The sequence below is a fragment of the Diabrotica virgifera genome, chromosome 5, assembly GCF_917563875.1.
Source record: "Diabrotica virgifera virgifera chromosome 5, PGI_DIABVI_V3a".
In the NCBI taxonomy this organism is placed as follows: domain Eukaryota; kingdom Metazoa; phylum Arthropoda; class Insecta; order Coleoptera; family Chrysomelidae; genus Diabrotica; species Diabrotica virgifera.
This window is the reverse complement of record NC_065447.1, coordinates 2381697-2405116: the sequence shown is the minus strand read 5'-3', so window position 1 is coordinate 2405116 and position 23420 is coordinate 2381697. Positions and strand designations below refer to the sequence as shown.

The 23420-nt window shown below is 32.6% G+C and overlaps 2 protein-coding genes across 3 annotated transcripts in view; both read right to left on the bottom strand.

Moving 5' to 3' along the window:
- Positions 1-12124, bottom strand: part of LOC114333575 (ras GTPase-activating protein 1) — a 28718-nt gene extending 16594 nt beyond the window's left edge. Inside the window, exons 1-4 of the mRNA XM_028283474.2 lie at positions 11499-12124; positions 7683-7938; positions 6666-6877; positions 1977-2279 (exon numbers count right to left, since the gene is read on the bottom strand). Coding sequence (XP_028139275.1) covers positions 1977-2279; positions 6666-6877; positions 7683-7938; positions 11499-11981 — 1254 coding nt within the window. The 5' untranslated portion in view covers positions 11982-12124. The remainder of the gene's footprint in view (positions 1-1976; positions 2280-6665; positions 6878-7682; positions 7939-11498) is intronic.
- Positions 12125-12302: 178 nt separating this feature from the next.
- LOC114333585 (uncharacterized) lies at positions 12303-22101 on the bottom strand. Of its 2 annotated transcripts, none has more exons than XM_028283482.2 (2): positions 21179-22101; positions 12303-12623 (listed from the first exon to the last, which is right to left on the bottom strand). In XM_028283482.2, the coding sequence occupies exons 1-2, from the start codon at positions 22022-22024 to the stop codon at positions 12360-12362; spliced, it is 1110 nt and encodes a 369-aa protein (XP_028139283.1). In that variant the 5' UTR covers positions 22025-22101; the 3' UTR covers positions 12303-12359. The 2 variants fall into 2 exon arrangements, 1 of the variants encoding a protein (XP_028139283.1); XR_003652978.2 differs by lacking the exon at positions 21179-22101 and adding an exon at positions 19486-19587 and having other exon boundaries at positions 12477-12623.
- Between the last annotated feature and the right edge of the window lie 1319 nt (positions 22102-23420).

The following is a 23420-nucleotide window of genomic DNA, read 5'->3' as shown; positions in this document are numbered from 1 at the left end:
TTATGCGAAACGTATTATTCTCATTGATTAATAATTAAGTCGTTGTACAAGCAACATTACATCAAATGACATATGAATTTATCGACAATCCATCATCTTCTCCAGATTCAGTGCCGTGTGACTATGTTTAAGTCACAAACTAAAAAAATGGTTCATAGAAAGTCATTTTTCAATTAATGATAAGCTCATAATCGAAAGTTTACACTGTTAAGATGAATTCGGTCAAAATTTCTTTTCAGGAAGGACCAAAAAGTTGAAAAACTGTTTGTCGACCATCCACCATATTTGCTAAATTTAGTCCCGTGTGGCTAGTGTTGTAAAGACATATTCAAAGCAGCAGAGAAAAGCTCTTAAACATAAATCGAATCGACCAAAAGTGTTCTAGATCGGCTGGGTATATGATGGAGGCTGGAATTATTTTCATTAATTACTTAAAAAACAATAATAGGGAACTTTCATAAAATTTTAAATTCGAAAAAAATTGTATAAATCACAACAGAACATAATTTAGAACATGTATCAAAGATAAAGTCTTGTTTGTCTTGCGTTTGGCCCCTAAAGACGACTAAAAATTCAACCTATTTCAGCCAGCCAAAAACGCGTCGTGACGTCACGGGATTGTATGTTTACATTCTACACCAATTGTATATACAGGGTGCGGCAAAAGTCAGTTCCCCGATTTGCACAATCGAAAAATATCGGAAAATGAAAATGCAAAACGTTTAAGTCGCAAATTAAATGAAAAAAAAAATAATAAAAATATCGGAAAATAAAAATGCAAAACGTTTAATTAAGTCGCAAATTTGGCTTACAAAGGTGCATATAAAAATCTAAGCTTTATGTTTGAACTGGTGTCCATCTTCCTCGCTACAACGTTCACAACGGCTCGCAACGCTACGACATGTTCGGTTGAGGATTGCCTTGTTCTTACGGAGGTGTTCAATTTCTTCCTCAATAATTGTCTTCAACTGTGAGAGAGTTTGCGGTCGCCTAGCCTAGCCTAGCATACACACTATTCTTCAGCAGACCCCACAACGAACAGCAACACGCGACAGGCAGATGAACGAAACTCAAGGGGAACCCTACAAACAGTAGGGAACACCTGTTATGCGAGGCCGATTGTTAGCATGTACTTATCGCGCTTATGCATGAAACTACATAGCGGGAACTGACTTTTGCCGCACCCTGTATATAATTTTAAATTAGACATTATAAACGTCAGTAGAAAATACAGTTATTTGACGTTACAAGTGTCTTTGATCGTTTGAACTATTCATAGAAAACTTATACTTTTACAAAATGGTTTTATTTCCAATATTAAACCTTCTTTCTTTTCCTTCAAAAACTGTATCAAACTCCAATTTTAACAAACTGGTATATATTTATTACAATGACATACGATAAATGTCATTGATATTTTTCCTTTATTCCCCGACGATGAGCTGGCCAAATACCCAAGTAGGTGGAGGCCAATAAACTAAAGTAGAAGAAGAAGAATATTCCTAAATATAACCATAAACGGAACCATATAGTTAAACTCTGTGACGTCACGAGTTGTTTGAACTGTTTTAAGATACCGAAGACTAAATTTGTACTTCTAAGTTATTATGAGTTTTTGAATCGTGAAATTTTGGAAATCTCATTTTTATACAAAACTGAACATTATTATGTAATAAAAAAATGTGCAAGTTCCCTATTGGCGTGTACTATGCAGTTATATTGGATAATTTCCTTGCTAACTAGAAGAAAAATGCCTTGGTTTGCCTTGCCAATAAATACTTTCACAAAAAGTTAAAAATCGTCAGATCAAGTAAATTGAGCGAAAATGTTAATCGAATATCCACCAAATTTGCCCGATTTAGTCCCGTGTAACTATAGACTAGACACAGAAGAAAACAAACGCGGAAGTTTTGCAAGAAATGAGCAAAGAATAAGAAATAATAAACACATAATAAGGAATAATTAATGTAACTTACCTGATATAGATACGCACACGACAAATCTATCAATCCCTTGGGCTTGGTCCTTTTGGGATTCTCATAGAGGTACAGATGCGTGTCAGTACCGTCTACTAAAAGAACAAAGTACAACAGTTTCCACTTTTTGGCGGCCTTATCCGACTTTCTGTGCAAATATCCTTGGTGCTTGATGCCGCGCATTTTCTTCAAGCCTGCTTGGTCTCGACATTCCCGCAGAGTTGCGTAGATTTTCTCAGCTTCCGATTTGGCTTTTTGGTTCTCCGGTACCCAATCGAGTTGTTTGGAACCGTCTACTACGAGCTGGAAAAGAGAGGATATAAAGATTGACTTTAAGATGAATCTTTGCATTTAATATTTACTACATATTAGTGCAGTCACTGAAGGTTTTCACCTCCGATTTCGATGAACCTCCATCGATTTTCATGAAAGTTGGTGAGCAGTTAGAGGATACCTCAAGGAACAAAGCCAACTTGCCAACCAAAGCCAACTTGCGCTTTTACCCTGGGGGTGGATGCCACCCCTTTTCTGGGGTGAAAATTATTTTATTAAAAATAATACCATAGATCGATAGAGGGACAAATTCTAACCAAACTTTGTTATATTAAGTTATTAACATAAATCAATATTTTTTGAGTTATTAAAGATCAAAGATTTTATTTTTTCGTAAAAAAACGCATGTTTTAAAGCTGTTTTTCACGTATAACTATTAGCTTTTACAAAAAAGTTATTCTTACCAAAATTGAAGACAATAAAAAATTGAATACACTATTCACTAAAAGTACTAAACTAATGTTAATTCAAAGTGAGTTATAGGTAATTGAATTTATATTTTTTAGATGAGTACTCAAATCTAATCAAGCTTAAATAACGGGAAAACGATGCATTTTATAAAATATACCTGTTAAATACTTATCAAATACTTCAGAATACCTAACACATGAGCTCCAGAAGAAGTTAATAGCATCAAAATTAAGCAAGTTATGATGAAACTAAGAGAACCCTTTCGAATTTTTTAGGAAAAAGTGAAAAATAAAACATACGCCATTTCCACAAAAATTAAAATTTATAGTAATCCTTACAAAAATTTCTTTGTATTAGCATAAGTAATGATTTTAACAATTTTCACCGGTTTAGAATTCATATTTTTGAAAAAAAGATATAATTTAAAAAATCAGAACTTTTAAAATTATCGTCATTTTCATTTTCTTTGGATAATAACTATAAAAATACTGAATATACGTAAAAAATGGTAAATAACCAAATTTTAGTTTTTTCTATATCAAATATTATACCTTTTTTACCATTTCTGTAGGGTGAAAAATAACCGAGATAGAAACGTTTAAAGCTTAAATTTTGCTGCGAGAACCATGTAACCGTGGCCATTTAATTTAGATTTTTAAAAAAGTAAGGGGTTTGAAAGATTAAATTCAACGCGTTTTAATAGCCTTTGGAATTACCTTTCAAATCGTTTTTAGGTGAACCTGATATCTTAAAAATTAACGGAGTTATCAAAAAAAACGATAACATTTTTTGGAAAAATTTTTAAAAGATTAAATTTGAAAAATTTTTGGAGCATAAATTTTAATGCTATTAACTTGTTCGGTATCTCATTTGATAGATATTTCTAAGTACTTTCACAAATGTTTAATAAGTTTATGTTATAAAATGCATCATTTTCCCGTAATTTAAGCTTGAATACTTAGATTTGGGTACTCGCCGAAAAAAATATGCATTCAATTACCTATAACTCACTTTTAGTTCATATTAAAAGGTTTTTTTAGTAAGGAGTTTATTTAATTTTTTATTAGCTTCAATTTTGGTAATATTTAATAACTTTTTTGTAAAAACTTATAGTTTGTGAGTTATCTATGAAAAATCGGTTAAAAACATGCATTTTCTTAGGAAAAATTAAAATTTTTGATCTTTAATAACTCAAAATTTTGATTTATTTTAATAACTTTGTATAACAAATTTTACTTAGAATTTGTCCCCCTATCTAATTATGGGGTTATTTTTAATAAAATAATTTTCACCCCGAGAAGGGGTGTACAGGATTATCAGCATCCAAAATAAGAGCAACACATATTCATTTAATTTTTAAATGTCCTACAAAACAAACATCACGTTTGTTGTTAAATAATGAGGTGACACCGATTGCTCAACACAAGTGCACCTAGTTTTCAATAACGCTGTGTCAGCTATTCAATATTATTCTTAATTCATGGCCAGCCCGTGTCAGCATTAAAAACATCAACATTTTTCTAGTTTATTTACAGGTACAGCAAAGCATCGCGGATCATTCTTTTTCATTATTTAATCAATCATCATTCGTGATTCAGATACATGATTAGATAGTTATACCTCAAGCCCACCAACTCGTTACAGATATTTAGAAGTGATCAATAAATATAGTAAGAGTAAATAGTGTTTTACCAAATCAACCCTCCCCTCAGGGTAACTACCCCGTAACATATGGAGTTCTATTATAGGGGTGGCATCCACCCCAGGGTAAAGCGCAAGTTGGCACCATGTCACCTTTGTTTGTTGAGATATCCTCTAACCACTCACCAATTTTCATGCAAATCGATGGAGGTTGAACGAAATCGGAGGTAATAGCTCATATCCACCTTCAGTGACTCCACTAATAAGGCATACACAAATAGTAAAAGAACGATGAATTTTTGGAAAAATCTGCCTAACATCAATGCACTTTTGCACTTGCACAAATGAACCGCTGAAGAACAACAGCACTACCGGCCTTAAAAACCCTTGGGTTCGATAGTCTTGACTGATTTCTTCCACTTTTCCGGTCCTTCATCGAAGACATCAAACCACTTCCTTCCTGATCTTCCTCTTATTTTCTTCCATTGTTCTTGTTCTGCGCCCTAATTTTCTGTTATTTTGGGTTTCTTATTCTTCCATTTTTCCGGTCCTTCACCGAAGACATCAAACCACTTCCTTCCTGATCTTCCTCTTATTTTCTTCCATTGTTCTTGTTCTGCGCCCTAATTTTCTGTTATTTTGGGTCTCTTATACATGTCCATTTTCTCCTGATTTATTCTTCTGCGCCATTCTCCCTCAACCTCCTTAATACCACCAAAAACTTTTCTTTTTTCTTTTCTTCTTTCTGATTCATTATCCAAATTTTACGTGCATACAACACCTTTGGTCTCTATTGCAACAGAGAATTATGATTTGAGTTTATATCAACGCCGGGGTAAGTTTTTACATCTTTAATATTGTTTCGAAATCGGTGGTTTATTAATAGACGGAGAGGCAGCGCCGAAAAATCTCTCTGAATTTACTAAAGCTATTTTTTTTCACAGTTGATTACCGTGATTGTGTAGAGAAACATACTGCGGCGGTCAAGCGAAACGTAGAACAGGTGGTACTGACAGCTTGTCAAAGTTGCTTACCTGCGGAGGTAATTAAATCCATTTACTAAGGCTGAAAATCAGTACACACATTCTAAATTGAATATAAATAAAAGTTATTATAGTCGGTCAGCTGTATGACGGGACAGAGCCGGTCGGTCGGCCCCAATGAATGTACAGGGTTATTCACTATATTTTGACCCCCTTGTAAACTGCTTTATTTACAGAATTAGAAAAAAATGTAAAATACAAAAGTTATTCGATTTTTAATTATGATTTTTTGACATATATATCGTACTAGTGACGGCATCCATCTGGGCGTGATGACGTAATCGACTATTTTTTTAAATGAGAATAGGGGTCGTGTGCTAGCTCATTTGAAAGGTTATTCAATTCTCTATGCAGTAATATAAACATTAAGATCATTATTTATACAGGGTGTCCGAAAATTTGTTTTGAATTATTAATTAAACAATTAATTTAATTAAAAAAAAAATTTTTGGACTCTGTATATAAACAATTATGTTAATGTTTATATTACTGAATAGGGAATTGAATAACTTTCAAATGAGCTAGCACACGACCCCTATTCTCATTTAAAAAAATAGTCGACTACGTCATCACATCCAGATGGATGACGTCACTAGTACGATATATATGTCAAAAAAATCATAATTTAAAAATTGAATACGTTTTGTATTTTACATTTTCTTCTAATTCTGTAAATAAAGCAGTTTAGAGGGGGGTCAAAATATTGTGAATAACCCTGTACATTCATTGGGGCCGACCGACCGGCTCTGTCCCGTCATACAGCTGACCGACTATAATAACTTTTATTTATATTCAATTTAGAATGTGTGTACTGATTTTCAGCCTTAGTAAATGGATTTAATTACCTCCGCAGGTAAGCAACTTTGATACCCTCTCAGTAACCCCTGTTCTACGTTTCGCTTGACCGACCGCAGTATGTTTCTCTACACAATCACGGTAATCAACTGTGAAAAAAATAGCTTTAGTAAATTCAGAAAAAAATTTCAGCGCTGCCTCTTGCACTATAAGATGTAATTTATTTGATTCCGTAGTATCCTACCTTGTCCATCTTACGGGGACTTCCACCTGTACAGACGCCTTTCGATTAGATGCTCACCTCTTTGATTATGTCTTACAATCCAAAGTTTGTTCCATAATTATTATTGTTTCGCGTTTCTTTGTTATTTTTAGCACTTCTTCTATTTGAATCAAATGTACAAATAATAGATGAAATAATAAATAATGAGATGAAAACTTATTATAACAAACATAAAATACTCACCGGATGTTGAAGAGTGTATCCTTCAACGATCTGTTCCTTCCTATACCTATTGATAACAGCATCTAAACATTCGAATATCCTACCGCCCATCAGGTACCTCACGCCCTTCTTCTCGATCCTAAAACGCTGAATTTGATTGTTGATATGGAAGAATAGGGAATAGTCTCCAGGCGAATTATCACTAGGTCTCACTAAGAAACTTCCAGGTCCAGCTACATACAAATAGAAAACAATAAATCACAGTATATCAACACTATACAGTAACCGCCACGGTACTAGACACACGGGTACATTGAGCTAATACACTCCTGGACCCTTCACTTGTTGCATTGTTTACTTTTATGTCTAGAACGTCAGAAAATATATAGAAACCGATATAAACATAGAAAGATGACAGTTTATATATGTTTATAGAACAGTTGTATTTGAAGTTTGTAGCTGCCATTATTGTGTTAAAATTGTAAAAGTTATTTGCTCCGTGAGGTTATTCGTAAAATATGACAACTTTGGCAAATTTTTGTAATGTCATTGTCATTGTTTGTATAACAAATTTTATTAAAAATGGTAAATAAATATTACATATTAACGTCAAATATGTCATATGTGCATCATATGCTTAACATCAAGTTGTGGTCGCCAAAAATGTCAGACAGCTAGGCGGTGTTGCGTCAGTCATGCAAGGAGCAAATAAAGTATTGTAATATTGTTGGTGTTTGAATAAAGTTTTTTTAAAGCAGGGTAATAATACTATTAATTAATGTATTTTTTGTATGGAAAAACAATTATTTTGAATAGTTTCATGACAGTCATATGAAATGACAGACATGAAAGTCACAGGTGAAAACAGGCCGGATTAGCCGAAGCCTAGCAATTAGGTACCTGTGTGTCTACTAGTGTGGCGCTTACTGTAAAAGTGTATAGAGTTGCTATAGATGAGCTATCTATATGTCAAATATAGATTGATTGAATAAAAATAAATCAGCTATACTTAAACATGCAATACATTTCATGACTTACCTTTTACTAATAAATCCACAGCTTCATTTTTTGTGCAATTGGGATGAAACCAAGGGAACACTGTATTAGGATCTATACTATCATCTAAATCTTCTACAAGCTCTCTAAATATCATGCCCTGTTCTCCAGTTCGATGAGCAGTCACCCACAACCAACCGTTTCCCATATCATTATGAACGAAGAAGATATCGCCCTTTTTAAATGTCAGTTCATCTGTATCGGGCATCTTTGTGTAGGGTAATATGGCCACAACTCTCTGAAAAATAAATCATGGAAAATTATCAAAAAATACTAGTTCAAAATACTAGCTGGTGGAACTTATTACTCCGTATGATGTTTTTTATTCCACTTAATTCATTAGAAATTAATAGTCACCAAAACAATGTTGGCCCTTGTTTTTTCTTTTTCTAGCTGTCCTCGTCAATTTTTCTGACCTGATATTCAGATTGGTGCTACTTACTGCCCTACTCTCCATTTCAAATGTTAGAATCTGTATGGTCATATATTGTAAGGGGGTTTGCCATTCTATTGAGCTATCAAAAGCTATTCAGGATCAAAAGCACAGATTCTATCAAAAGCTATTGAGGAATTAAAGATGATGGCGTAAAATAAAAATTCATGGAAAAAATGGATATAGAAACAGAATCCCAGTCCGAATCCTGAGAGGGCAAAAGAATATGAGAATAAGAAGATTGCATTTATATACCTGTCTTAAACAGCTTATGAAGTCCACTGCACAATTTTTCATTTAATAAAAGAATTATTAAAAAAGAAAAAAATAGTTAACATTAAAAACATCCATCAAGTATTTGTCTTTACAAAAATTTCTCATAAAAGTTGCTCGTTGACTATTTTATACCAAAAAAAAATATATTTTACCATAGTGATATCTTAAAAATAGTATTATTCACAAACAAAAACACTTATAAACACTCATTGCATCAACTACACCAGTATTGTTTACCGCATTAAGTAACCTATTGTTGTATGGGAGCTAAATCATTAAACCTTCCATAAAAAATTCACATGAATGGTGTGTATTGACAAGGTTATATGTGAGAAAAGAAAAATATTAAATGAAAAATGTGCCAAGTATTTTATTTTTAAGGTTACATTCCATCTCAGTCTTCTCTCAAACTGGGACATTGTAACTAACTATATTTTTATATATTTTTCAGTTTACCCTGTGCTAAGCTAGGGCCTCGGCTAGGGCCCTATTTATACTTACAGTTCCTTAATAAAACTATAAGGTAATTTAGAAAGATCAAAAATAGTTTTCCAGGTACTTTAAATTTTTTTTCAAATATTTTTGAAGTGCAAATTGGGAAATAAAGCTGTTAAGATAGAGTTAGGGTTTATAGACCAAGGGAAGTAATAATTTTTCCAAGACACTCTTCATACAGCTTTCTAACAACTGTTTTTGATAAATTTCGCTTGATTATTTCATTCATAGAGATTCTGACCAATAGAAAACTACAAGAATAAAAATTACAGCGGATTTTTTTTTCGATAATTTCCTGTCGTCATGTATTATGTCAGATGCCCATCGTTGCTACTTAAAAATTAACATTCAGTGACATTAATGATAATTAATGTTTTACAACTTGTCAAATAGAACACCATGAACAGATTTAGCAAATATTCAGGTGAAGATATCAATAAAATATTAGTTACAATTATTCAAAAAACAGTTCTGTTCATGAAATAATCTTACCGAATTACACTCAAACTCTTAAAAATTACCAATTTGTTTTGACCTCGTGACATTTTGACATAATTTCACTCCCCTTTCGGTCATGAAATTAAAACTGTCAAAGTGTTACTCGGAATAGAAATCGGAAATACAGCGTGTTTTATATGTTCGTTCATGGGTATTCTTTCATTTTTCCGACTGTAAGTGAGATTAATGACACCAAACCAATCAATACAATAAAAAAATACCTTTTTGTCATTCACAGGTTCAGGTGGAGGTACTGGATGTATGAGTCTCCCCCTCTTCAACAAATCACGACATTTCCTTATAGTACCCCTCAAGATAATTCAAGGAAACAAACTGTCTACCCCCTATATAGAAATCTCCACACAGCTGTAATTCTAAGTGATTCATCCCAGCCCTCCCTAAATATGACAGAACATAGCTACCCAGCTTTCTGTTGCTTTCTTAGAGCTTAATTGATTGCTCTGCCAGAGCCTTTCTTCAGCCTGGTACCTATTGAGCCTGCCGTGATACCACTGGATTTCTGTGGGGGCATAATGGGCACCATCACCTAAATCTTGTTCCTCTTGCTCGCGTTTGATGGCCCGCTGGGTATCCTGTGCATTCCCATCTTCACTTCCTGTGCTAGGAAGGTATTTATATTGGTATTTCCACTGATCCAATCAGAATGATATGTTGTAAATGCTGACTCATAAAATTTTTACTCTCAGTAAAAAGTGTGAAAAACATTCAGCAAGTTTTTTGTAGAATAAATACCTCAACAAGTGATGAATTCAACCACTGGTTAAGTCAAACTACACCACAGCCCCTAAATGATAAATCCGTTGAGCAATGTTTATGTAAGGATTACAATAAAAAAAATAGAATTTCAACTAATTTATAAGAAAATCATATTAATGATTTTAAAATATAATTTTACATAATATGTAATTCTATTAAAAATAACAAAATTATGGATATACTATTTAAAAATGACATAACATTTTCTCTGATTTTGCATGGATAATGTTTGTCAGAATATTTAAATAAGGTATGTAGACCTTTTCAAGGTCTTCATTACTTGTTAATGAATTGATAGATAAATAAACAAGTCAGTCACCTTTCTATATTAGGATAACATATGATGAATGTTAATGTGAGGTTGATCAATCAATACAATCAAAAAAATTACCTTCTTGTCATTCACAGGTTCAGGTGGAGGTACTGGATGTACCAGTCTCCCCCTCTTCAACAAAACACTACATTCCTTATAGTAGCCCACAAGATCATTCAAGGAAACAAACTGTCTACCCCCTATATAGAAATTTCCACATACAGCTGTAATTCTAAGTGATTCATCCTAGTCCTCCCTAATTACGACAGAACATAGCTACCCAGCTTTCTGTTGCTTTCTCTCACTAAATAAGAGCCTAATTTGTTGCTCTGCCAGAGCCTTTCTTCAGCTTGGTACCTATCGAGCATATCGTGATACCACTGGGTTTCTGCAGGGGCCTAATGGGCACTATCACCTAAATCTTGTTCTTCTTGCTTGACTTTGATGCTCACTTCCTGTGCTAGGGGAGCCTAAATTATATTGGCATTTCCAATGATCCAATCAGATTGATATATGTTGTAAATGCTGACTCATAACATTTTTACTAGTAGTAAAAAGTATGAAAAACATTCAGCAAGTTTTTTGTAGAATAAATACCTCAACAAGTGATGAATTCAACCAACGGTTAAGTCAAACTACACCACAGCCCCTAAATTATAAATCCATTAAGGAATGTTTATGTCGGTATTACAATAAAAAAATAGAATTTCAACTAATTTATAAGAAAATCATATTAATAATTTTAAAATATAATTTTACTTAATAATTCTATTAAAAATAACAAAATTATGGATATACTATTTAAAAATGACTATAATTTTCTCTGATTTTGCATGGATAATGTTTGTCAGAATATTTAAATAAGGTATGTAGACCTCTTCAAGGTCTTCATTACTTGTTAATGAATTGATAGATAAATAAACAAGTCAGTCACCTTTCTATATTAGGATAATGTATGATGAATGTTAATGTGAGGTTGATCAATCAATACAATCAAAAAAATTACCTTTTTGTCATTCACTGGTTCAGGTGGAGGTACCGGATGAACCAGCCTCTCCCTCTTCAATAAATCACTACATTCCTTATAGTACCCCACAAGATCATTCAATGAAACAAACTGTCTACCCCCTATATAGAAATCTCCACACACAGCTGTGATTCTAAAGTGATTCATCCCAGTCCTCCCCAAGTATGACAGGACATAGCTCCCAGGCTTTCTGTCGCTTTCCCTCACTAAATAAGAGCCTAATTTGTTGCTTTGCCAGAGCCTTTCTTCAGCCTGGTACCTATCGAGCCTGCCGTGATACCACTGGGTTTCTGCGGGGGCATAATGAGCACTATCACCTAAATCTTGTTCCTCTTGCTCGGGTTTGATGGCCCCCTGGGTGTCCTGTTCGTTCCCATCCTCACTTCCTGTGCTAGGGGAGCCTAATTTATCTTTTTGTATACCTTGGTTGTGTCCGCTACCGGTGCGTATTAGATCGGCCATTTTTAGAGTTAATCACTAACACATTACAAGTTTTCTATAAAGGGATGAGCTTTAAGGGATGTAGTATTCTAATTGACTTTAAAATTAGTTTTAAGACATTGTTTTACATACAGATTAGAGATTCTGTGTATTGACGTTTCACGTGAGATGACAATAGAGTTTGACGTTGACGTCCTTGATGGCTCTCTTCTTTTTTACTAATTTGACGAGTAAATTTCTTTGTAAGGTAGACAGTTACGTTTTGATCGATAAAAATTAAATAAAATAAATTAAAAAGAAACGAGAGAATAGAGAAGTAATATACAGTGACACAAAATCCATTTATTTATTAATTTTATAAATTACAAGTTACGTGTTATCTACTAATTTAATGTCTCTTTAGCCTAATTGAAATTGTATTATGATAATAACATACGAGGTTAAACTAGATATTAAAACCAATATGAACTTCTTGTTCATAGTAAACCATCCTGCCATGGTTATTTCGGGAAATAGATCCGTCATAAATTTGGACAAAGCGATTAGTTCTTCTGTAAGCACTTGATCCTGTACATCGGGATGGAGTAGGAAACAAGTTTTGATCAAATTGTCAGCCGCTCTTGAAATCTTGTCGCTGGAGAATGCTACGTTAACGATGTAGATCTGAAACAAACGAATAAATTAAGATCAACGAGAAATCTAAAGGACAGAAGCACCACTAAAATTTCTGGCAACAACCCAAAATCTGAGCCTTCTACAATTTGCAAGTCAAACAGAGCGATAAATGATAGACATGGGGGAATCTAGGTAAAAATCCAACGAATTTTTGCTTCCTAGTAGGCAAAATGTGAGTAGAACTAAGGTAATAAGAGACAAGAGACAGCGTAACCTATTCGCTATTCGCTGCCTATCTAAGAGAAGGAACTCGGCTAAAAGCCATTCTGTTGAACAGCATCTGACTAAAGTAACCATATCACGCGTTGGCGCGTGATTGGCAGTGAATGGGTTAAGAATTAATTTGTTTCAAAGAACCACCATCGGTTAACGTACGTTTCTTCCTCTAGGAGTCATCAGAATGCACCACAAAGCCGTTATCTGACGACTCCTAGATGAAGACATAGTACCCTAATAGCACACGACGTCCAAAATAGGTCCATTTTTGGTCCTAACGTCCATGGACTAAAAACGGACGTCCGACGTTGGACGTCCTTCGGGTGGAATAAATATAAACGTCCTTTGGACGTTTGTACTGGACGAAATACGGACGTTTTCTGATAGTCCATATTGGACATATATGAATTACGGGATCAAATAGCAAAATAATTCAATAACATATTAACTTAATTATGTTAATAAAATGGTTTAAATCGAAAAGATAATCATATTTAATTCAAAATTGTACAGTTTAATATCCAAAACATGTTTTTGTTTTTTTGTAAAGTGTGAAAATCTTATTTGTAAATTATTTGTTACAATGTTTTATTATTCTAGTTACGAAGATAACATAAGTTTGCTAATTTTATAATTCTAATAAGCAAAAATATAATTTTTATCAATGTATCCGTACTACAGATGAATCTTGAGAGCATCTTTTTGAAGTTGAAGATACGTGCCCCCAAAATAGGTCCAGTTTTAGTCCTAATGTCTATGGACTATAAATGGATGTCCTTCGGACGTCCGACGTTGGACGTCCGACGTTGGACGTCCTTCGGTGGACTAAATATGTACGTCCTTCGGACGTCCAATGTTGGACGTCCTTCGGGTGGAATAAATATGAACGTCCGTACTGGACGAAATACGGACGTTTTCTGGACGTCTGAAAATCGCCCCCACTACCTGGTTTCTTTGTTCAAAAAACTAAAACGATAGGCGATAGATTTTCGATTCACCGATATCAGTTCGAAGTTCGAGAGCTGATCTCTCAGTCGTTGTCGTCGTTAGGGCTCCCGCCTAGTGTTTTCTTCATCAACCACTTATTTTCATAATTTAAGAAATTATATTAGATTTATACGAATTGTATAATATTATAAATATAGGTACTACAATGGATTATAATGTGCCCCTATGACATAGGCGCATAACATTTTAATCAACTACGCTGAGGATTCCTGTTCCTGGAGTTTTTCTGAAGTGCCGAAGCAGTCCATGTTCCTGATTCCTCGACCGGATGAGGAGTTTTGGAAGTAATCAACCCCATACAGCTCATGCGGAGTTTCCCGGGGTAGCCAGTCACTTTCTGGTAACTGAACGCCGAAGAAGAAGCATTCAACTATCACCGTCTGTACATAGCCTATGGTAAATATTTTAAACAGTGAGATTTTTAATTTTTGTGTTGTGTTGTCGAAACCTTAATTCAATAAACAAAAAATTTCTTTACAATTTTATCATATAGGTACATATTTGCATTTTAGCACATTTTTTGATTATTGGATACTTCTTTATACCTCATGTATATTTTCTATCCAATTTTATAAGTAAGGTTTCTGTGGGGTCTTTTGTAGAGTGAAATGTTAAAACAATTGATCCACAAAATATTACAAAATTTATCAAAGTATTAATGATATAGATGGTAAATTAAACAGTATTTTTACGAAAGATGCAGGCGTTTCTTGATTACGGCTTGTATGGAAGTAAAAAAAGAAATTATTTTGCAGATCCAGTCACGAGCAAGATACATCCTCTAAATAAAAATAGCTTTGACAGTTGTCAAAGTCTTTGACCTCTAATGTCAAAATGGCCCCGAATTTGTAATCCTCAAGACCTACAAACGAAGTAAAAGATCGATGACGAATGGATGACACCTTGTACCGGCCTTTTTATATGGCTATATCGTTTTAAATATGTTTATCTCAGTTCCTAACGTTGAAGTTGAAAGCGCATACCTACCTTAAATTCTTTCCGATACTTCCGATAATTAGAAAGAAATGAGACATTAAAAAAATTGTGAGAACTATATTAAGTTAACTTACTAATAGAACTGCCAAATGTGGCCCATAGAACACAAACATTCCGTTTGAATTGTCGTCATGTAAAACATATCTCATAGACACATTAAAATAATCTTAACTATAATAGAAGAAGTTAAAGACGATGGTCAAGATATAATATCCAAAACTATCATTCAAATCGTTAACCAGATCATAGACGATCGAATAATTCATCTTAATCTTTACGAAAGTCAACGTCAGCGTCTTCGTGTGAACGGAATGCTTGACGATCTGTTTGATCATCTTGATTCTTCTTTCTATTACAGTGGTTACTTGGTGAAACGTGAAAATCACCAAAAACATATTAAAACTGTAAAACCAAGCTTGTATAAGAGCATGAGGTAGGAATAATCATTGCTAGGGGGCCAATGTTGCTTTCTGCACAGACGATGGCCTCTAAATGCACATTTGAGACCACCAGAAGGGGGGTAGATATGTAAATTCAGTCTAGAACTCGCTGGTTTTTTCCCCTTCGAATAAAGTGTATACTAATATAATATTATATGAAGCGGACTGAAGTGGACTGTTTTATTCTAATTATGATTAAGTAAAATGAAACAAATGAAATAGCTAAAATACATCATTTAATGTTGAGACGACGAATTATTTACAAATTTACACAAATATTTTGACAATACAGACAAACAGATACAATAAATTATAAAAAGTTCAGAAAAACCACTGACCCAATTAATAGATACAATATTGCCATTAACCTTACCAAATCAGCTGTTAGAAACATCGTAAAGGAAATACAACAATAATTAATAGAAACAGCTAAGACGTTAAATCTCCGGAGCGAATCTGATACCGATAAACAGCCCCTTTTTAAAGAAAGAATTTATGGTCGTAAAAATATTACGACAAAAACAATATTGAAATTCGGTTAGGTCAATGAAATTCGGAGTATAATATAATGAAAGAAAAAAAATATTAATAAGCGTTATTACGAGAAAGGCACCCTATAAATTTGTGAGCTAGTGTATATTGCATAGATAACACTGAACAAAAAAAAACAATGCATGTACACGTTTGCACATAACCCTATAAAAATCAATAAAATAACCCGATATAAATCAATATATGGATGTATAAATATGTCAATAAAGTGTAAAGTAGCGCATACAAACTAATCAATACAACAAAAGTTTACCAATAAAGTTTAAAAACGCATGCAATAATTATAGACCAGGGCGCATCTGTAAAAATATTAGCACATTTGGACGTTGAGAGCTGACTCAAATTTTTTTGCAGAAATTGCTTGAAAATAACTCAAATAATAATATTTGAGTTATCCTCCCTCTCAAAAACGTCCAGAACATTGTTTAAATAATCAAAATGTCAAAAAATTAAGGAAAAATTCGATTTTTTTCTTCGTTTTTTGATTATAACTTTAAAAGTATTCATTTCCGAGAAAAGTTGTAGTGACATAAAAGTTGCGTAATTAAATTTCCTATAATACAGAATTGGTTAAAAATTTAAAAAATAGTCACACTTGTTGCAAAATAGCAATAATGGTGAAAAAAACATAAAAAACAAGTATTCGCATTTTACGTTTTTCAACCATTTATGCTACACTTAGGACCTTCATATTTCACCCAGAAAAACTTTCTGATACAGTAAAATAATACTGTAAATTTCATTAAGATCGGTTCAATAGATTTTGCAAAATAAATTTTGCAATCCAGCTTACGCAAAAAAATTCATTTTTTCAAAATGTTACAGGACTGAAAATAAAGCAGATAGCAAGTTGAAATTTTTTTTGCGTATAGAAGTATACTATACCTTTCATTTGCAATTAGGGATTCCAATGAACTGTCAGTGGTGGCCGGTGGATGGCTAAACTGACATGGCCATAGACATAGATAAGGGGGGTGGTCATCGCGTATCTAATGTTTACATTAAATATTGACAAATTTATAAAGAATATCCTGTTTGGTTTTGTTTTTTTGTTAATTGTGTAGCGAAATATGTGAAATTGTGATAGCAAATTAAATATGAAGTGGTTTAATAATTGGATACGCCTATGGATGACAGTTTTGCCATCCAGCAGCCATATTATATCACGTGATTTGGAATGCCTAATTTCCAAAATTAAAATTGATTAACTACCACGGCGTCTGTAATTTTTTTAAATAAACATTAATTATTGGTGCTACGCGCAGGACAGCGGATAGTTTGCTCTGATTGGGCATTCCAATGACCTTTGATAATGATTGATACATTATAATTTTTATTACATTTCGATATAATAAATAAATTTGTTTATTGCAAAATAAAAACACATACTCTATCCTTTGAAATAACACTTTTTTTAGCAAAAACTTTCTTTGTTCATATATTTTAACTAAGAAAATAAAAGTTTATTATTTTTAAACATATGCAATTGTTTAAACAATATTTCACAAACAATAATAAAATTAGTTTGAATTTTGTGGAATTAAAATATTAAAATACAACAAAATATAGAGTAAGAAAATAATATATTAGATAAAGATTGAAAGAAATTTTGGTAGAAATCAAGTTGTGTGAATAGAACACCGCTGTCCTGCGCATAGCACCAAAAATTAATGTTTATTTAAAAAATTTCCTGACGCCGTGGTAATTAATAGATTTTAATTTTGCAAATTGCAAATGAAAGATACAGTACACTTCTATAAGTAAAAAAAATTCAACTTGCTATCTGCTTTATTTTCAGTCCTGCAACATTTAAAAAAAATGAATTTTCTTTGCGAAAGCTGGATTGCAAAATTTATTTTGCAAAATCTATTAAAATGATCTTAATGAAATTTTGCAGTGTTGTTTTACTATATCATAAAGTTTTCTGGGTAAAATATAAAGGTCCTAAGTGTAGCATAAATGGTTAAAAAACGTAAAATGCGAATACTTGTTTTTGTATGTTTTTTTTTCGCAATTATTGCTATTTTGCAACAAGGATGACTATTTTTTAAATTTCTAACCAATTCTATTTTGTAGGAAATTTAATTACGCAACTTTTATGTTAGCACAACTTTTCTCAGAAATGAATAGTTTTAAAGTTATAATCAAAAAACCAATAAAAAATCGAATTTTTCCTTCATATTTTGACATTTTGATTATTTAAACAATGTTCCAGACCATTTTGAGTGGGAGGATAACTCAAATATTATTAGTTGAGTTATTTTCAAGCAATTTCTGCAAAAAAAATTTGAGTCACCTTTCAACGTCCATCTCAAAACAGATGCGCCCTGGACTATTATTAGAAATTCAAACACTATACAGGGTGTAACAAAAATACAGGTCATAAATTTATTTACATATTCTGGAACCAAAAATAGTTTGATTGAACCTAACTTACCTTAGTACAAATGTGCACATAAAAAAAGTTACAGCCCTTTGAATTTACAAAATGAAAATCGATTTTTTCCAATATATCGAAAACTATTAGAGATCTTTTATTGAAAATAGACATGTGGCATTCTTATGGCAGTAGTATCTTAAAAAAAAATTATAGTGAAATTTGGACACCTCATAAAAATTTTATGGGGGTTTTGTTCCTTTAAACCCCCCCAAACTTTTGTGTACGTTCCAATTTAATTATTATTGTAGTACCATTAGTTAAACACAATATTTTAAAAACTTTTTTGCCTCTCAGTACTTTTTCGAAAAGTCAGTTTTTATCGAGATATTTTGAATATTTGTCAAATCCACCACATATTTGTATATGGCTAAGTACGATTATGGAGACTTGGTAATAATATGAAAATTTATTTATGATTTACATTCTTAGGTATATTTTGAACCATATTAAAAAAGAAGTAATATCTCGATAAAAAGTGCCTTCTCGAAAAAATACAAAGAGGCAAAAAAGTTTTAAAAACACTGTGTTTTACCCCTAATGGTATCGCAGTAAAAGTTTAATTGGAACATACACAAACATTTGGGGGGTTTAAAGGAACAAAACTCCCATAAAATTTTTATGTAAACATATTAAAAAAGAAGCCGCAACTCGATAAAAACTGCCTTATCGAAAAAATACTAAGAGGCAAAAAAGTTTTAGAAATATTGAATTTAACTAATGGTACCACAATAATAATTTAATTGGAACGTACACAAAAGTTTGGGGGGATTTAAAGGAACAAAACCCCCATATAATGTTTATGGGGTGCACAAATTTCACTATAATTCTTTTTTAATATGTTCCTGCCATAGGAATGTCACATGTCCAGTTTCAATAAAAAATCTCTAATAGTTTTCGATATATTCAAAAAAATCGATTTTCATTTTGTAACTTCAAAGGGCTTTAACTTTTTTTATGTGCATATTTGTGCTAAGGTAAATTAGGTTCATTCGAACTATTTTTGGTCTCAGAATATGTGATTTAATTTATGACCTGTATTTTCGTTACACCCTGTATATTTAGTTACAACCACGTGAAACGTTCGAAGCAATGTTCAGACCGGCAAACGATGAGATGAAGTTTGAGAAACGATGAGATAATTTGAATTTTATCAGCAGTATGATGTAGAAACAAATAATATGTAGCAATTGTACGTTACCAATGCCTCTAGGTAAACTTAACTCGTTCACAAGATGGCCCACCTGACTTGGACCATTGGCACTTAACACTAGCTTATTCTTCGTTGGACTGCACCAGCACAGTGATGATTTTTCCCCGCTAAGTGGGTTTAAATAGACCAATTTTTTGTTGCTCAATTAAAGAAAATTGGTTTAGGGTTTATTACCTTTTTTTTTACGAGTTCCATTTCGGTATGCATTAACCATGATTAGAAAGATGGCTTATAGGCACGTTCTCAATAGTAATAAACAAAAGTTTTAATTAAAAGTGCATATCCTAGACGCGACACTTTTTTTACAATGGTCTGTAACAATCCATGCCGGGAAGAAACTAAACGGGGAGAACCAAAAGTTAAGAAAATTGCGGAACTGCAACCGCCAATACAAGAATATTTCGTATGCAGTATAACCAGAACAAAATAGAACTGCGCAGATTATAGTTAAAATTCTTCTTTTATCGCTGATGGGACATATTCCTAGATTCGAGTCCAATCCAGATAGTTTAGTGAACCACGAACTCCAAGTTTGCCTTTTAACAGATTTAAGAAGTTGATGATTTGCGTATACCACACACCACACCACTAGTGACGTTAAGACTATTACTGCAATACCGTTTCCTTTCTCATCGGAGGATAAAAGCCTACTAATTTTCCGGTCTTGAATGCTAAATCCAGCAATTCTGTGTCCTTTCTAGCGGGCATTTCTTTCACAGGGAGCTTTTTCTCCATCATTTTGGGCTGTATAGAGCTTGTTATATCTCGATAAATCTATAAAGGTAGTTATCACAAATTTGTAGAGTGAAATGTTGAAACAATTTATCCACAAAATATTACAAAATTTATCAAAATATTAATGATATAGATGGTAAATTGGACAGTATTTTTACGAAAGATGCAGGCGTTTTTTGCAGATCCAGTCACGAGCAAGATACATCGTCTAAATAAAGATAGCTTTGACAGTTGTCAAAGTCTTTTACCTCTAATGTCAAAATGGCCCCGAATTTGTAATCCTCAAGACCTACAAAAGAAGCAAAAGATCGATGACGAATGGATGACACCTTGTACCGGCCTTTTTATATGGCTATATCGTTTTAAATATGTTTATCTCAGTTCCTAACGTTGAAAGCGCATACCCTTAGACAAGAAAAGCGCATATTCTTTTTCTCATGATCATCTTTCAGTGCGTCACAGTTTTTCGATTTCTCTCTAACGCATTAAATTGTATGTGACAGAAAAAAAGGCACGTCTGGGAATACTTCGGTAATTATTCTAGTTCGGTGATTATTCTAGTTGTCGATAGATGGCCCCATAATCAAAAAAGAATTATTTATTAAATAAAATAATAATATTATCAATATAATCTGTACAATTTATAAGACTATACAAATGAAAGAAAATACCATTTTATAAATGCAATAGACACAATTGATTTGGTTTTATTCCAAATTGAAAACAAAATTTGACAACTGTCAGATTTAACTAAAATGTCACGTTAGAATAAATGTCATAAATGTGTATTATCACGGACTTACCTTTTTTTCTATAATTTGTGACGCACTGAAAAATGTTCATGAAAAGGAGAATACCTAACTTAAATTCTTTCCGATACTGTATAATTAGAAAGAAATGAGACAATAAAAAAAATTGTGAGAACTATATAATAGAGTTAACTTACTAATAGAACTGCCAAATGTGGCCCATAGGACACAAACATTCCGTTTGAATTGTCGTCATGTAAAACATATCTCATAGACACGTTAAAATAATCTAAACTATAATAAAAGAAGTTAAAGACGATGGTCAAGATATAATATCCAAAAATATCATTCAAATCGTTAACCAGATCATACACGATCGAATAATTCATCTTAATCTTTACGAAAGTCAACGTCAGCGTCTTCGTGTGAACGGAATGCTTGACGATCTGTTTGATCATCTTGATTCTTCTTTCTATTACAGTGGTTACTTGGTGAAACGTGAAAATCACCAAAAACATATTAAAACTGATCACCAAGCTTGTAAATAAGAGCATGAGGTTATAGGAATAATCATTGCTAGCGGGCCAACACAAGAATATTTCGTATGCAGTATAACCAGAACAAAATAGAACTGCGCAGATTATAGTTAAAATTCTTCTTTTATCGTTGATGGGGTATATTCCTAGATTCGAATCCAATGTAGATAGTTTAGTAAACAACGAACTCCAAGTTTGTCTTTTAAACAGATTTAAGAAATTGATAATTTGAGTATACCACACCACCAGTGACGTTAAGACTATTACTGCGATGCCGTTTCCTCTCTCTTCGGGATAAAGTACGTCTAGAACATCATTATAAAGGTCAAAGGCAATGATGAACGCCGTAAAAATGCCGTACAAGAAGATGTGGAATTTAAACCTAAAATTGTTTTCAAAAGTCTGAGGATACAAGCCCACTAATTTTCCGACCTTGAAGGCTAAATCCAGCAACTCTGTGTCTTTTCTAGCAGGCATTTCCTTCACAGGGAGCTTTTTCTCCATCATTTTGGGCTGTATATATCTTGTAGTCTCGATACAAACAAATAGTTATCGAGAATTTGAGTTTAATTTCAATAATGGAACTGTCAAGGAGTACTCGTATGATTAAAAGCAATTATTGCCCCGTTGTTGTTTGGTAATATTAATTAATTTTCTGTTGTTCAAGCCATTAATCATATTTTAATTTCATTTATTGTAGGTATGTGAAATTAGTAATCGTTTATCAACATATGAAAAGAAATGAATAAAAAAGAATGTGTGTGTACTTTGTACGCACGTAAGAAGTTATACTTCTATTATATGATTTAAACGAAATTAATATACTTTTTATTTATATTTTGTTTAAATATTAAACTAATTTATACTTACTACTTCTCAAACATTTTTATTAGAACAGTGCCAAAAATTAAAATAATAAAAGAATAAAACACACACAAACACGTTAAACAAGCCACAAATGATGTCTGAACATTAATTGTCGAAAATTTTTTTAACTAAATACGTATTTTCTGAAAATACAATTATATAATAAATATACTTACAATCATAAAATGTATTAAAAAAAACAAAAAAGAAAGTTTCTATTGGGACTCGAACCAGCGCTGATAAGCGCGGTTGGTATTGGAATTCATTCGCCTTCAACGCTTAGCCACGGACACTATGTGTCATTATTTACGAAGATCGACTAACTAAACGGATTAAACTTGTGATATTTTGATATTTTGAAAATTGATCAAATTATTTTAATTTTGAATTGAAATGATTTAGAATTGAAAAAATACAACAAAACATAGAGTAAGAAAACAATATATTAGGTGAATATTGATAGAAATTTTGATGGTAATCAAATTATATAAATAAAAGTATTACATACTATGTATTTTGGCAGATCAAATAGGTAGCTTTATACCCATGATACATTAACAATTATTACGTACCTGTTGCTTTTAAAAACTATTTAAAAGTCACTACAATATTATAAACTTTTTTGTTTCTGTCCTCACAACAATAAAACTAATATATTATACATTTGTTTACCTTTACCTTTACCTCCAAACCACAGCTGTCCTACAGCTGCCATATCGGATAATTTTTGACATGTCATTTGAACATCCAATCAGAACAAAGTTATAATGCGCATGCGCCGGGCTGATAGGTTTTAACATATAAAAATTCACCCTCTATCGCCGGTAAAGAAGTATAACTTCAAAAACAGTTTCTCGATATATAAATCACAAAAACAAAACGTATATAAATTTACAGTAACAAGAAAATACAGTGGAACCCCGATAAGTCGGCCCCCGATAATCCGGAAGTCCGGCTAACCCAGACCGATTTTCATCACAAAAAACACATATTTTTTCATTTTGACTGAGTTTTTTACCAAGAAATAAACAATATC